Source organism: Vidua chalybeata, chromosome 11, assembly GCF_026979565.1.
Source record: "Vidua chalybeata isolate OUT-0048 chromosome 11, bVidCha1 merged haplotype, whole genome shotgun sequence".
Lineage (NCBI taxonomy): Eukaryota > Metazoa > Chordata > Aves > Passeriformes > Viduidae > Vidua > Vidua chalybeata.
The window spans coordinates 10,586,496-10,600,798 of NC_071540.1; the positions used below are offsets into that span (position 1 = coordinate 10,586,496).

The 14,303-nt window shown below is 37.6% G+C and overlaps 1 protein-coding gene across 4 annotated transcripts in view; it reads left to right on the plus strand.

The window, feature by feature from the left end:
* The first annotated feature begins 202 nt into the window (after positions 1–202).
* The window catches only part of FTO (FTO alpha-ketoglutarate dependent dioxygenase), a 222,260-nt gene continuing 208,159 nt past the window's right edge, over positions 203–14,303 (plus strand). For 3 of the 4 annotated variants that reach the window (XM_053953125.1, XM_053953131.1, XM_053953130.1), the window contains exon 1: positions 203–332. In XM_053953125.1, the coding sequence (XP_053809100.1) occupies positions 294–332 (39 nt within the window). In that variant the 5' untranslated portion in view covers positions 203–293. Of the gene's footprint in view, positions 333–11,420; positions 11,516–14,303 lie in introns of those variants that run through there. The other variant, XM_053953127.1, reaches the window with a different exon arrangement.

Sequence of the window (14,303 nt, forward strand, 5' to 3'; positions counted from 1 at the left end):
GGCAGCTCCAGCGCCCCGCTCCTCCCCGCGCCGTGCCCAGAGGAGGAGAAGCTCCCCCCGTACTCACAGCCCCCGCCAGCCCCGGGCTCGTCAGCGCTCCGTTAGCGGCTGTCGCTGTTGCCAAGCGGGCCCTTCCCCTTCCGGGCCGCCCTGGGCCTGCCGGGACTTGGAGTTCGGGGCGGGGCCGCGCGCTGCCCGCGAAGCCGCGGTCCGGCCGCTGCCGGCGGAGCTGCGCGGGCTCCCGCGGTGCCCGGGGCGCTGCTCCGCTCCGTGCGGACGGCTAAGGCGGCACCATGAAGAGGAGAGCAGGGGAGCGGGAGAAAGAACTGAAGGTACCTTCCTTTGCTTCCTGCTCCCCGCAGCCCCGAGGAGAGCGTGTGCCCGTGGCCAGCCCTCTCCGCCGCTCGTGGGGCTGTGCGGGGCAGAGCCCGCCGGGGCTCCGCTAGCTCCAGTGCTGGAGCCCCGAGCGAGGGGACTCCGAGGCCGCCGCGCAGCTCGTTGTGAGAAGGAAGAAGCCCCGGCCCTGAGCTCGGCGGCGCGGTCACGGAGCCGGGGCTGAGCTCCGCACGGCCGCGTGTGCCCAGCACCGCCCCGCGCCCCCAGGGGCGCCGCCGGGGCTGCCCGGGCAGGGGGCTCCGCTTAACCTGGAAATGTCCGATCCCCCCTCCCCTGAATGAGGGGCACCTCGTACAGCGCTAACAGGAGCTGGTGGTAAAGGCGTGTGCCATGTGGCCAAGATATTTCAATTTAAAAGAGAGTTCTGTAGTATATGGAAAAAATGATGAAAAGACTGTGTGTTTGTTTTTGTCGAAACATTCACAGTGAGATGATGCACTGTGTAACTGCGCCTAATTCTTAAATTTAAAAGTACTCTACACTAAGCCTGATCTAAATAAATATTTTTAAGTCTCTTACACCACCTGAGCTTTATAATGTTTCTGTTCTTGTTCACGTGTTTAGATGCAATGTTGTTACATGCTTACATTGAAGATGTTATTTCACTGTCTGTGGAAGCAAACAAGAGTGCTGAATGTTTGCTGTTTCAGGTGCCTTTGAAAGGCTTGTTTTGCTACATTGTACAATATTTTACTTCAGCCCTTGATGGTTGTTGTACTTCTGCTGATTTTGTTTACAAAACAGTAGTACTGAGAAGCAGTAAGTGACTTGTTTGAAAGAACAGTTACTGGTATTAGAGGTGTTAGTGAAAGGAAAGCTAATTCCATTATAAATTTAGAAAATGCCAATCTCATACAACTGAGCAGGGAACATGGTGGTTTTGGTATTGCTGTTAATTTCCTATTCAGTATTAAATATACTATACCCCTCAAAGGCAGGGAAAAGGTCTGATATAAGTTTGCAGCTAAGTATTTTACTAGAAAACTTTAGGGCCTCTTTGCTGTAGTAAGTTTCATAACAACTCCTTGAGGACTATCTGGTCATTTTGTAATTTGTCTTTCTGCTATCTCAAGTGCCGAGGGACGGCAATTTCAGTGTTACATTTGTATTCTGCCCTTTCCATGTGTGTCAAAACATATGTAGATGTTCTATCTAATACCTTGAAGAAAAAACCTCAACCCATACTTTTTTTAGCCTGTACATTTGTGCTGTCCATCCAAGGGCCTTTGTCTTGGCAATGGGTCTTGAATGTATTTGGGAATCATTTGCATGAGGAGAATAATGGCCCTTGATAAGATAATTGATCAAAGATACCTGTGAGGGGTAAAAGGATGGTGCTGTGAACTACATTGGCAAAGGCTGTAGGAGGAAAGGCACTTGAAGAGGTGTCAATGTATGAGAAAAACTCGAGGTCAAGTGCAAGAGTAGTGCTATAGACACAACTCTGTTGTGTGTGCACAGATAGAGAAGGATGAAAGAGAAAAGATTCTTACAGTGAGTTTGAAGGTGTCAATACTTACAGAATGCCTTAGAGGGATGTTGTAAGCTGGGTGCTACTTGAGAGAAGCTGTGTATATTGAAAGTGAAGCAAAATGAGCCTGTAGAATGTCTTAGAACAAAGGCTGCCAAAGGAGAAAGCAGCAATGGAAAAGGAGGGGATATGCTAGAAGGAACATAAGCGGGTTTTTTTTTTCCCATGGAAGCGTCCTCATACTGATTATTTTCTACAACTTAATTGGAGATGTAATCTCTGGGCTCCTGGCAGCATGCCAAGTCACCCTTCAGTCCCTGGGTTTAGCCATTCCTAACTTATGTTGATCACCTGAGAAATACTGAAGACAAAGGAACAGTGTCTTTATTGTGGTAGTTCTGCCAAGACTTCCATTTAAAGACTTCCATGATTAAAATATTTTTTAGCGACCCAAATATTAGTGAGGTTAACCCAACTTCTTCTGGAGAGTAAGATTTATGAGGCCTACTACTGAGAGGGAAGTGGTTGGGTAAAGACTGGTTTGGATTATGTGTCTTCTGGCAATGTCTCTTGTTTTCCAGAATTAAATCCTGAATAAAAGTTCTTGTTTTGCTATAATTGTGTACAGTTAAATGCTGTCTATCAGAATCCCACTGATTGGCTTTTGCTTTGTAATTATGTAGTATGTTTTTTATATATGATAAACTTTTCTCTGACTTTTCTTGCATATAGCATGTTTTGATTTATGCTGTTGTAGAAGAACATTTCTGTTCCAAGTACATGTGGTAGAAGTTCTGTAGAGTGCAGTGCTGTCATACAGCAATTTCCACTTTGCAGATCACTCAGTTGGGTTGAGTAAGATTAAATGGTGTAGCAGAAATGAAATTCTTTGTGCCAGTCTTGGTGTTCCAAGTCAAGAGAAGGAGGATGCAAATTCATTCTTGGGAAGAGGGTCTGAAAGAAAAGTAGGAAAACCATAACCAGAAGTTAACTACTCATCTGTTCTAAACACCATATGGGGTGTTGCTAATGTCCTGTAGAATATTCCTCTGAGTCTTAAGTGGACAGCAAAACACAACTACTCTGAAGTTTGTAAAGATACCTTTGGAGCTGTTGCAAGCCATCAACTACTCTGGCCTTTCCCATAGCAAATATTACTTCTGTGCACAAAACCAGAATGGTTAGAGTAGATGTTGCTCATTAGCTGAAAAGCCATTTTTATGAAACAGTCAATTGCGGGGTTGTTCATGCTTTTTTGTTTTAGCTTAGAATTCCATTTCAATTAATAGTTTATAGTTATTTTCATTCTTTTTTCTTTACACTGTTGGTCAGAGTTGGTCACTTCTTTTTCACTGGGTGTAGAAATGTACCATGCAAAGTAAAACCAAACAAACTTCCTATCTGGTGATCTAAGTTGGCTATTTGCTCCTTTTAGACTTGGGAAGAAAGCTTTTTGCTTTTAGAATGCTTATTATCTTGATTGTTGAGTTTAAAAAGTTAATATTTAATATAAGGCTTAATGTTCTTGAGACTTATTTATTCAAAGTGGTTTTCTTTAAAGCAAGTTTCAGTATGAGAGAGGCCAAGTTCTAGTTATTTCCTGTATATGCTTCCTCTACCACTCTTTGCATGTTAACACCGTCTGCCATTACCAGGTGAAAGAGAAGATACTCAGCTAGTGTGGAGTATTATTTTCTTTTGAAGTAAAGGTGTTACCTTTATGGGTCTTTGGACTAGACCACTAAAGCCAGTTCACAATTACCTTATGTAGCTGTTTATGCTAATTCATATTGCTGTGAATACTGACTGCAGAGAATGTATTCCACAGACACTACTGTTACGTTTGTACAGCTCCCAGCACAGCTGGGACCCCAGTCCAATAAATTTATTGCTGTACAAATAATAAATGCATCAATGTGCACATATCTGAATATTCACAAGGGCTTTTACAAAGATATTCATATTCAGTATCACATTTGTGAGACATGTTGGACAAAGTGGCAAGGAAATATAAAGCTTTAAATAACACAAAGCTTTGTATGTATTTTATTTAGAAGGAGAAAAAGGGAATATACTGAGGTTTGGCTGAGATATCATTGAATGTCTTCTTTCCTCATTTTTGCTGCCTGCAAAATAATACATCTTTACAAGGTAAAACAGGTTGCTTCAACATATTAATGCTCAAGGAAAATCAGACAAGTATTCTCAAAGCACTTCAAAGCATGATTAAAAGTTTGGTTTTAGAATTAATTCTGGCAGATGGTGCCTGTACCGTACAATGAAGTTTAAAAACTTCAACATTGTTACCATGGTTTGTTCTAATTTTGCAATGATTTATTGTTTCCAGTTATTGTTCTACCTCTTAAGATAAAAAACATTATTAAAAAAAGTCAAACGAAACAAAATTTTCTAATTGACAGATTAGATTATTCTAGAAATTCTATTTAGGAAAATTAATGAAACAGCTTAGATGCAGTTAAATAAGCTTCTTGTCATGTCATATTTCTGCTTAGGTAAATGGTGTGCAAGTTTTAGCAGAATCAGCAGCCAATATGCCAGTAGCAATTTTTGTGGTAATCACATTATTGGACCTTCCCATTATTAATGGAACAATAATTAAGAAATAGTGTTGATAGTCACATCACACATGACTTGTACATTGGAAATGGTCAGGTAGAAGCCTTGCATATGCAGAATAAAATACAAGAAAGAAAGAGTGGCAAATGTTTCTTGCTTTTAAATTCATCACATTCCTGCTGTTTGAATTGCCTCAGCTGCTAATGCTGGAACCATTACAGTAATGGACTCGGCAAATGAAGGAGAACCGAGACACACACTTTATTACTGGAGGGGTAATTTTCTCTTCATCTGTAATAGCAGCAGTGCCTAGTATTGATCAGACCATCAAGATACTAATCCTCTGTAAAATTACTTGTTATAACTGAAAATGTGTTAATCCAAATCAGTCTGTGTCCTGACTTTCTACTTACTATTGAATACAGACTATTAGATGAGGTTTTTTTGTGATTTAAAGCCTTTACATCGATAATAGTCAGAGCTTCCTTTGCAAGAGAATGTGCTTAATCTTAGCTATGGCCCAGGGTTGTCTTTTTGTTTTAACTAGAACATCACCCACTTAATTAAGAAGCGCATGTCTATCTTTCTGCTCGGAATTATATCGGTACTTTAAACTCTGCAGATTTATTGAATGTTGTTTTACATTCAGTCACTTGTTTTTTGCTGTAAATAAGGACAGATCTATGCTTCACATATTGGAATCTATGAAGATCTTGGAGCTAAGGACGTGAGGAGAATGGCTGCTCAAAACACGAATTTGGATTTTGTGGACGGTGGCCCGGGAGGCTCTTGTGGACGGGAGTAGTGTGAGGGAAGTTCAATGCCAGGGATCTAAAGGTCTTCAGTTTACTTCTGTCCTGGTGGCCCACTACATGAGACAGCCGTATGGTGAGCTGTGCGTGTCCCAGTTCTGAATATGGGAAGACTTAATTTTCTTTCTATTTTTTTTTTCCCTCTATTTTGTCTATTTTTTCATAGTCTTGTATGTATAAAATGGAAGCTCACGTCTCTAACTCACACAGCCTCAGTGCAGTGCCTGTGTTCCCATTGCACAACACCCTCTGGGACCTGAGTGTGGGAGATGGTTCCATGAACCCTGACCTTTCACTGGGCTCCTGCCACGGAGCCATGGGTGACAGCCATGGGTGTCCTGCCAGCTCATGGTAGGCAAGGAGCATCCTAGAAGTGGGGCAAGCTGCCCCACTGGTTGTTTATTTTAGAGACTCTGGTAGGCCATGCATTTTAGGAAATTTTTGTTGTTGTCTAAATTAGATTTTTGCTCTGGTAAAATAGTATTTTTATCAATCTAATTACCCCTCTGCTTTATTTCTTCATTATACTTTAACCAATTCAACTTGTATCATTTGGAGAGACTTAACAGTTCCTAAAAGGTATTGGAGTATCAATACCTTTAGAGGGATTGTGATTCTTTGTCTGCCTCAGAACACTAAATTTCTCCCTGTTCTAAGGAAGAATATGAACACAGTATATGGTTCTTGGTAAATTCCACTTTCCCTGGTGAACAGCCTCTTTACTCTAGTTTTTAAGTCTAGACTGTTATTAAACATGAGTATGTTCTCAAACAGCAACACTGACGTAAAGAAAATGATCATTTAAAAATCCGGCGTTAGACATGAATGTCTAAAAAGGTGGTGATAGTTCTTTACATTATTTTTCAAATATTTCTATAGCTTGTAGCATTCAGGAAAATTAAATTTGCCCAGAAATGAGGAAAAGTAAGTTTTGAAAATCCTTCCTGTTTTCCGTAGAAAAATAAAACTTCATGTAATTGAATTTTGGTGTTTGAATTAATATCTTTCTGAAGAGAAATCTCGAGAAGTTTGTTAGCAGATTATTCAGTTTCAGAAGGCTAGGTAGTCACCCAAACCCTTTAGTCTTCTCGTTCTGAACTGAGTTTATAATCTTAGAAGTTTCAGATGGAAATTAGCGTTTTTGAAATAAAACCATAGTAAAGTGTCTCTACTGGAGATGCAGTACAAGGCCTATTTCCAATTTTATTTTCAAATTTTGAAAACATTTGATGAATAATTATTATACTTTTTTCTTTTACATCAGAGAAGATTCAGTTTCAGCTGACCCAGGTTAGTGAAAACTAGACAGGTCAAACAGTGATTGCCTAAAGCTTGTTTCTGTTCCCTTGCAGTTGATGATCAAACTTATGCAGTCTTCAGCTGAAGCAGGATTGGGCTGTCATGCTTTTAATAATTCATCCATTTCTTAAATTATTTAATTACCTGTAATGACCAAGAGCATCCAGAATGTCAGATGATCCTCTTCCCTCCAGCCAAGGCTGAAAAGCACTGTAGTGTTTTACTGTATTCTGTTAGATTCTCTGCTGAAGTGCAAAATATGGTTATGAGCATTTATTGGCATTTAAAGTATGGCACAGATGAAACATATATTTGAAACATATATTTTCTGGATAGAAAATTATAATGCTGTAATTACAAAACAGTTGTGATTATTTACTGGAGTCTGATTATGGGAAGAAACTCTGCCCTTCCTTATTTAGCTTAGCATTTTTTGCTCCTGTATACATTCTACCTCAATTTCTAAAAGAATTACATCTTTATCTTCTAGAACTTGTTCAGCTTCATTTTTCCCTTTTATCTGCTGCTCTTCCCACCATTTTTATTTAAGACTGTAAAGTTACTTTCGTGTAACTGCTCTTGTCACCTTTGCCCTCAGCTAATCAAATAGTTTACCTTGAGGGAAGCATTTATCTCCCACTTTCATTATTATTATTTTCGTAGCTGTAAAGATAGATATTTTATGTCTGCAGAAGGGTGTAACAGTGAAACGAGGTATTGATCTGCTGTATTTGGCAATTTCTTTCCACCTTGCCATCGATATCATGTCAGCCTCTGTCTGTACTGTGGTTGACCTCACAAATAGCTCTTTATGTTCCCATTGGATTCAAATGATATACTGTGCTCAAAACTAAATCAATGAATGATTATAAAGTTTTTAGTATTATTTCATAACCCTCAGGCAACTGGTACTTCATGCAGTGAATACTTGAAAAGGTACCTGATTAAAATACATTGTTGGTTCTGTTCTAATATTTAAAACTGTATTGAAATCAAACACCTCATAATATTAAGAGATTGCATTCTTCACTGGCAGAAGATTTTACTTAAAATCTCCCACATCTCATGGATGTTCTGTCCTCTGAGTGCAGAAATTTCATGCACTGGATCTTGCCAGTGATAAATCATGATTGTACATACCCTGTATACATTTATAGGGGAAAAAAAAAAAAGGAGGTGAAGATCAAATAAAGGTTTTCATATCCAAAAAGTAAGTTTAAGCAACTTTTGGATTGGAAAACATTGCTATTACTGCCATGTAAACCCATACACATAGATATCATTCTAACTGGTATAATTTTAACTGGTAAAATACATTGTTCAAATGCACATTTACAACATATAGTGTGGTTTTTTTTTAGGATTTAGGTAGGATTTTTGCAAGCAGTTAAAGGTCTTTAAAAGCCCAATCTTATAGCTTTTGAATGTGCACTCAGGACCTGGAAAATTCTTCAGATTCTATTCTGTGCTTACTTCTAGTTTAAATTATGTCAGTGCAGCAGGTAATGATGCTCTTGTGCTTCATTGTCTGGTATCTAAAACATGTGATGGCAAACAACTGCAGTTAGTAAAATACTGAACTGAGCTATGATGTGTATGTATGTATGCAATCACTGAATAAAACCAGAACAAACTATTTAGTCTAGTGATGTTAGGTAGGAGAAATTGGTTTTGGGCCTTCATTGTATACAGTACATATAAACATCAGGAAAATGACCATCTTTCTGAGTAGGAAAAGTTACTTAGAGTCTAAACAGAAATTCTTAATAAGCTGTTTTAAAGAAAATGAGCATTTGTCAAACATATACCTTTTGCAAGATATTTATGCAAAAAAAATTGTGGAAAGGTATCCCAATTAGATTACTTTCAAGTAAAATATTTTGTTGTGTATTCTGAGACCATGTAAGTGCCATATTTTACTATATAATATAAAACCACCAGAAATTTTACGGAAGCTCTGATCAGTTTGGAACTGTTTCTGTAAGCCTGGATGTTTTCTAAAATGTAGAAGAACATTTTGCAGCTATTATGAACTTGTAAAAAATCCAATTCTGTCTTCTATCCATGTAGGAGAAAAAAAGTAACTTTTTACCAAGTTTGTTATTTCAGATACTGTATTTGTTGAGTGTAATGTAACTGACTTGACAGGAGGTAAGATCAAAAGGCAGTTCTATTCTCCACTTTCCAGCCATTGCCATGTCAGTTACTTAGAATAAGATGGGTTGAATCAGTTATGTGGTTCTCTGCATCTGTGGTAATGGGGAAGGGAAACTGTTTTGGTTTGGATGTTTTACTGTGATGATTAGTTCAGTTGTCTGTTATCTTTTATGGATGTTCAATGCTCTGCTTTCTCGCCTCTGGCACGTGAAATGTAAAATGTGTATCATACTGGTGGTTTGTTTCTTTTTAAACTTTGTGCAGAAGGTGGTTGTTGAGGAGAACTACAGGAACAAACTACTGTGTAGACTTCCCCCATTCTTTAAACCAGAAGCCATTAAGCTTCTGCACTGTCAAGCTTGGGAGGCATCTGGTATGTGCTGACTGTCATTTCTTGAGCCTCTGTTGCTTCTGTCCAGGAAGATAGTCCGTGATATATTCATATGGACACTATTAATCTTGGTTCCATAGGAAGTGTTTATGGAAAGCATTTATAAATAGGCATAAATGAAATAAAAGCAGATTATGACTACAGCCCATGTTTTTATTTCATAGTCTTTAATTCCATTTTAAAAAACTTCAAAAATCTTTTACTTGCATTAGTAAAAGCTCGTATTCCTGGGTGCCGATTTTGCTTGAATGTGCCATGGGAAATTTTTTTAAAAAGGCTTTCTTCTTCTGAGTTTCTTTGCATTTTTGATATTACTGTTTTAAAGTCAGATTTCATAAGGTTTTCTCCAGTATTGTCATAAATAAAAGTTGAAACTCGTAGGATATTTTCTGACCATGGGAACTGGTACTTTAGAAAACTTGTAATCACTTGACTGTGGCAAGTTGTGCTTGATGAGAGTATATGGCAAAGTTCTTAGTGGTGTTATAGCTTAAACTTTTGTAATGAACTGTAGATATTGGTCAGCCCTCTGTGAACTGTTTTAAAAATGCCTTATGTTACTGAAGTATTTGTTCACAGAAAGAGTGATTGGGTGTTGGAGGTGGTGGAATCACCGTCCCTGGAGGTGTTTAAGAAAAGGCTGCCTTTGGCACTTAGTGCCAGGGTCTAGTTCACAAGGTGGTGTTGTCACATTGGAGATTTTCCCCCAAATTTACAATTTCTGCTTTACATAGGAGCATCCTGCCTATGTAGAAAAGCTTTGAAATCTGTTACTCAGTCAAAAAAAGTTGAATTATAACTTTATGGTTCTAGCTAACTGAACATAATTCAGTGTGATCAGGATAGTGGATTGGTTATTATCTGTGATTTCTGTGATTTGATAAGTGTTGATATTATGACTTGTGCAATAGAACATATGAATGTAATGCCTACCTAAAGGAGTTTGTGCTCTGTGTGTGTCTGTATACATTATGCAGAGTTTATGCTTTATAATCCAAACATATTCCTCATAAATAATAAGAATTCATTTTCTCTTCAGTTTGCAGAGCACAGTTTGTGATTAGGGTCTTTAAAGGCTTGGTGTCAGGACAGAAAGTGGTCAAAGCAATAATGTCACAGGCAGGAGGATGCCAGTGACCCAGTGAAAGAAACAAGCACTTTGCATGTAGACTGTTTTGTGAGAGGGCACTGTTTGGCCCTGTAAGTGCAGGAGAGATGGACTGTTCATGAAAAGGGCACAGAGAGCTTACTGATATGATCCTTTGTCAGCCTGATTAAATTTAGTGTCAAGCGTTCATTCATATGATTGATGAGACACATCACTGTTTATCTAATAGAAAAAAGTATTTCTATTTTTCCTGAAGTCTTTTATATGTTAATAGAGGCAAACATGACCATGATCACATAATTTAAATGTGTATGTAAAAAAATAAAATACTGGCAATGTTTAAAAGTAAGATGTATATGTTTTATGCAAAATAATGCAATTTCATTGTTAATCATGCTGTTTAAGCCATAACTCCACACAAAACAGTGCTTTTAAACAAATAGAATATACTGTTATTGGGCCATTTATAACAGAAATGCTTAGACTATTTAGAGACTGATGCAAAGTATTTATTTTATGCTTTATTGTATGGTTCTATTGTGATATTAATATACAAATGCAAAATTAAAATTCCAGGTATTAGACCTAATTGTAAGGTTTTAGACTCTGGTTTTTAATACTGGAAGAAACACCAGTATTTAGAACAAGGCTCACAACAGATGTAATTTTGGAAATAAATGCAGTCATACAAGAAAATTGAAGGATTTCTTGTGAAATAATTGAACTTCTAAATATCTAAAGAATGAGAGGGGAAAATGTTTAGATGTCTTTCCCCTCACTCTTCCTACCCTGCCAAATGTGGCTTGCTTAAAAGAACTGCTGGGAGTTCTCTTTAATGTTATACTTTGCATGCATTTGTGATTTGAAATTTTAAAAAAAAGCTAAATTTGAGAGAGACAGTTTGAATGGCATGCTGTCAGTTTGGCTCTCCGTGAATTGGCAGTGGTCTCATTTAGGACCTTCAAATACGTGTCTGCCTGGACAGAATGAGAACATTTTGCATGTTCTTGAGAAGACAACCACTCCTTGCTGCCTCACAGTACTCAGTGGTGCATGACAGTTGCCCTTCATCGCTGTCTTCTTCGAACTTAACCTTTGACCGCCCACTTTGTTGCTGCGCAACGGTTGGAGCAGGCCAAGATGTTCGTGAATGACGGGCATTGGCCTGCAACGTGCTTGTCATTATTTGACTGTCAAAAGTAGCCTGCCATTGGGCTCCATCAAGGTTTGAAACCTATGTGCAGCAGTCCATATTACTTAACTTCCAGGACTGTCAACAGGATGATCGAATGTGCATAAAAAATGTGTGTTGAATATGTCTTTGATCATAATATAGGGAGATATTTTTTGTGTGTGCTAAATGTATTCATATGAGTTTCACAGGGCCAAGAGGTTGATTCTGCTGCCATGGTAAAAAGTGAACTGTTGTCTCCTGTGGTCTAAGTTTCAAATAGCACAATTTAGATTTGAACAGCTCTGCCAGTTAAACTCTCAGCTTGTCTTGCGTATCCTATCAGCTTTTCAGCCAGCAGTATGAGCAGCGAGATACCAGACCAGTGGTGCCTGAGGTTAGCTGTCAAGCTGGAATGTTATTTTGGATCTTGCTGTAATGCAATATCATAGAAGGAGGTCAGGCTGTGTGATTTGTAAAGCGGTTGTGCAAACTTAAAATGACTGAAATGTTTATTTCAGGTACTTATTTTTTCCATCTAAAAGAGTTGACGAGAAAATAGAATTTATCATTAAAAAACCCAAAGGCAATATAAAATGGTCATTTTTCTCTCGAGTACAGAATACAGTGCATAAAAGTGCATCAAAATCCAACATGAGGAGCCAGGCTGAAATTCACTAAGTAATAAATGCTTCACATTGAAAATATTTAACAGGCAGATATCTGTGTATTTTCTGATAATGAATCCCAAAGAGATTTGGGATGAAACTTGTAGTTAATTTAACGAATGGGGATTGTACCCATGGGTTAATTGTGAATATCAACTTGGTGTGTAGGTAAATCACTTATGCAATCTATCATATATTAACAAATACTTTGAATTGCTTCCTGCTTGGAAGTGACATATCCTACTTTAGTGGAGTATTTGCTATTCACTTGGGCAACAGCTGTCTGTAACTGAAGTTTATTTTATTGGATTTGAAACCTGTCTGTTTTCTCTCAAAATATATCAGTTCCTTTGTAATTGAAATGGTATATTAAAATGACATCACAAAATATAATCTTAAAACCGGAGATTCACTAGATCTTGTTCATAATGACCATAATGACTTCTTTCCAAACCAGAAAAGTAGCATTATCTTGCAAACTGGCTATGAAATTACTTTTTTTTTCCTTCAAGTTTCAAAACATCTTCATGCTAATTAAGTGAAAACAGTAGAGTCATAGTAGTGGTTATTGGTTAGATTGCTTAGAAACAAAAAAGTATTATTTTCATAATAGTTTTGCCCTCAGTGTATTTTCTGAACCATATTTTATTTTTTCTGCTCCCAGTATCATTTGCAAGAGACCTCAGTTCAGAGTCAATGATCTAAAATACTAGATTGTGTCATGGTGATCTTTTTGGTCTTCTTGCTCTTAAAGATAAATGCTCTTGCTGTTTAATAGCCCAACTCTTTTAGTCTTTGCTGGTGTGTTGACATGTGGCTACTCTGAAATAGAGTATAAAATGCATGCATTCAGGTGTTTCTGTGTGTACATATATGTACACGTGTGCCATAAATGTGCAAAATTCTTTGGCGAATGAAGGGATCTGTTATTAGATGTTAAAATACTATCTTCTAAATTCTTTATCCTTCCCATGAAGTTGCTGTTAGTAAGTTTTGGTTTATGTTTCCCTTTTCTGGAGTAATGTATATATATATGAAATATGCTTTTGTGAAGGGGGACTGAATTTTTGAAGTGTGTAAATCTGCAAAGGTGCAATCATTTAAGTGCATTTAAGTAGACAACTAAATAGCATTTAAATGTATGAGTCATCGTATTGGTTGATATCGTCTCTGAATTCAGAACTCCTTTTCAGCCTCCACAGTTAAAAAAATGCTACCAAAATTAACAGAAAAACTGACCTAACTGTTTCAAACTAAAGGAATGTTATTTTTCCTTTCCAAAAAATGTTGCTCTTTCTTTCACTGTACAAATGAAGGTTTAATTTCTGCTGAGAGTTAATAATACTCTTTGTAGTTGTGTTACTGAGGAAGAAAAGTTTAAAATCTTCAACCACAAATTTATTTTTTCACTTGGAGTATGGAATACCTATTCCTTCGCTAACCAGAGAAGAAATATTTTCCTATTTTGAAGTAACATTTTACACTCATGAGCAGAAGAAACTAGTCATCATCATGCAGTTTATTGCGTTCTCATATCTTTATATTTTTCCAAATGGAAGTACTTTTGTGAATTCTGCCCAGTCTGTGTCATAACTAAGAGTTTGCAATGTTTTTGCTCTTGCCCTGCAGATCTTTTTTTCTTATCACTATTTAAAAAAGGATATGGCAAAACCAGTTTGCTAACATAAAATGCAATAAAAAGTAAGTTCTCATTAACTATTGGGAGCTGGTGTCTTTTCCCATTGCCTTAAGAGATAAAAGGAGCACTATAAATGTGTTTTCTAACTTTCTTTAAACATTAGAATTTGGAAGTGAAAGCACAATGAATAAAGATGACAGCCGTTAAGTGTTGTTATTTTGTTTTGTGTTCTGAATTAAGGATATTTTGGCTGAAAGCAAAATGTTTTAATCAAGCGAAGAAACTTCTGAAGTGGTTCTCAGGATGGCAGGAGGTGTCCATGTGCTTTTTATTTCAACTTCCAAAAGTGTTCACAGACTGCATAAGTGTGTTTGAGAGGTTAAACATCCATGATGCTCTATGGTGTTATGGGAACAAAAAAAATCCTATTACCCAAAATAAAAGAGTGGTAGATACCTTAAGGGAAGTGCTTTGTTGTCACCTATACCCTCTGCAATACAAAATATCAGCTTGTCACAAAGGTTGAGACCTTTGTAGTGCATTCTTTCAGGGAACAAATCTGTCTTCTGGCTTTAATGTAAGAGCTGTGAAATATCTGTATTAGGTAAAATAGA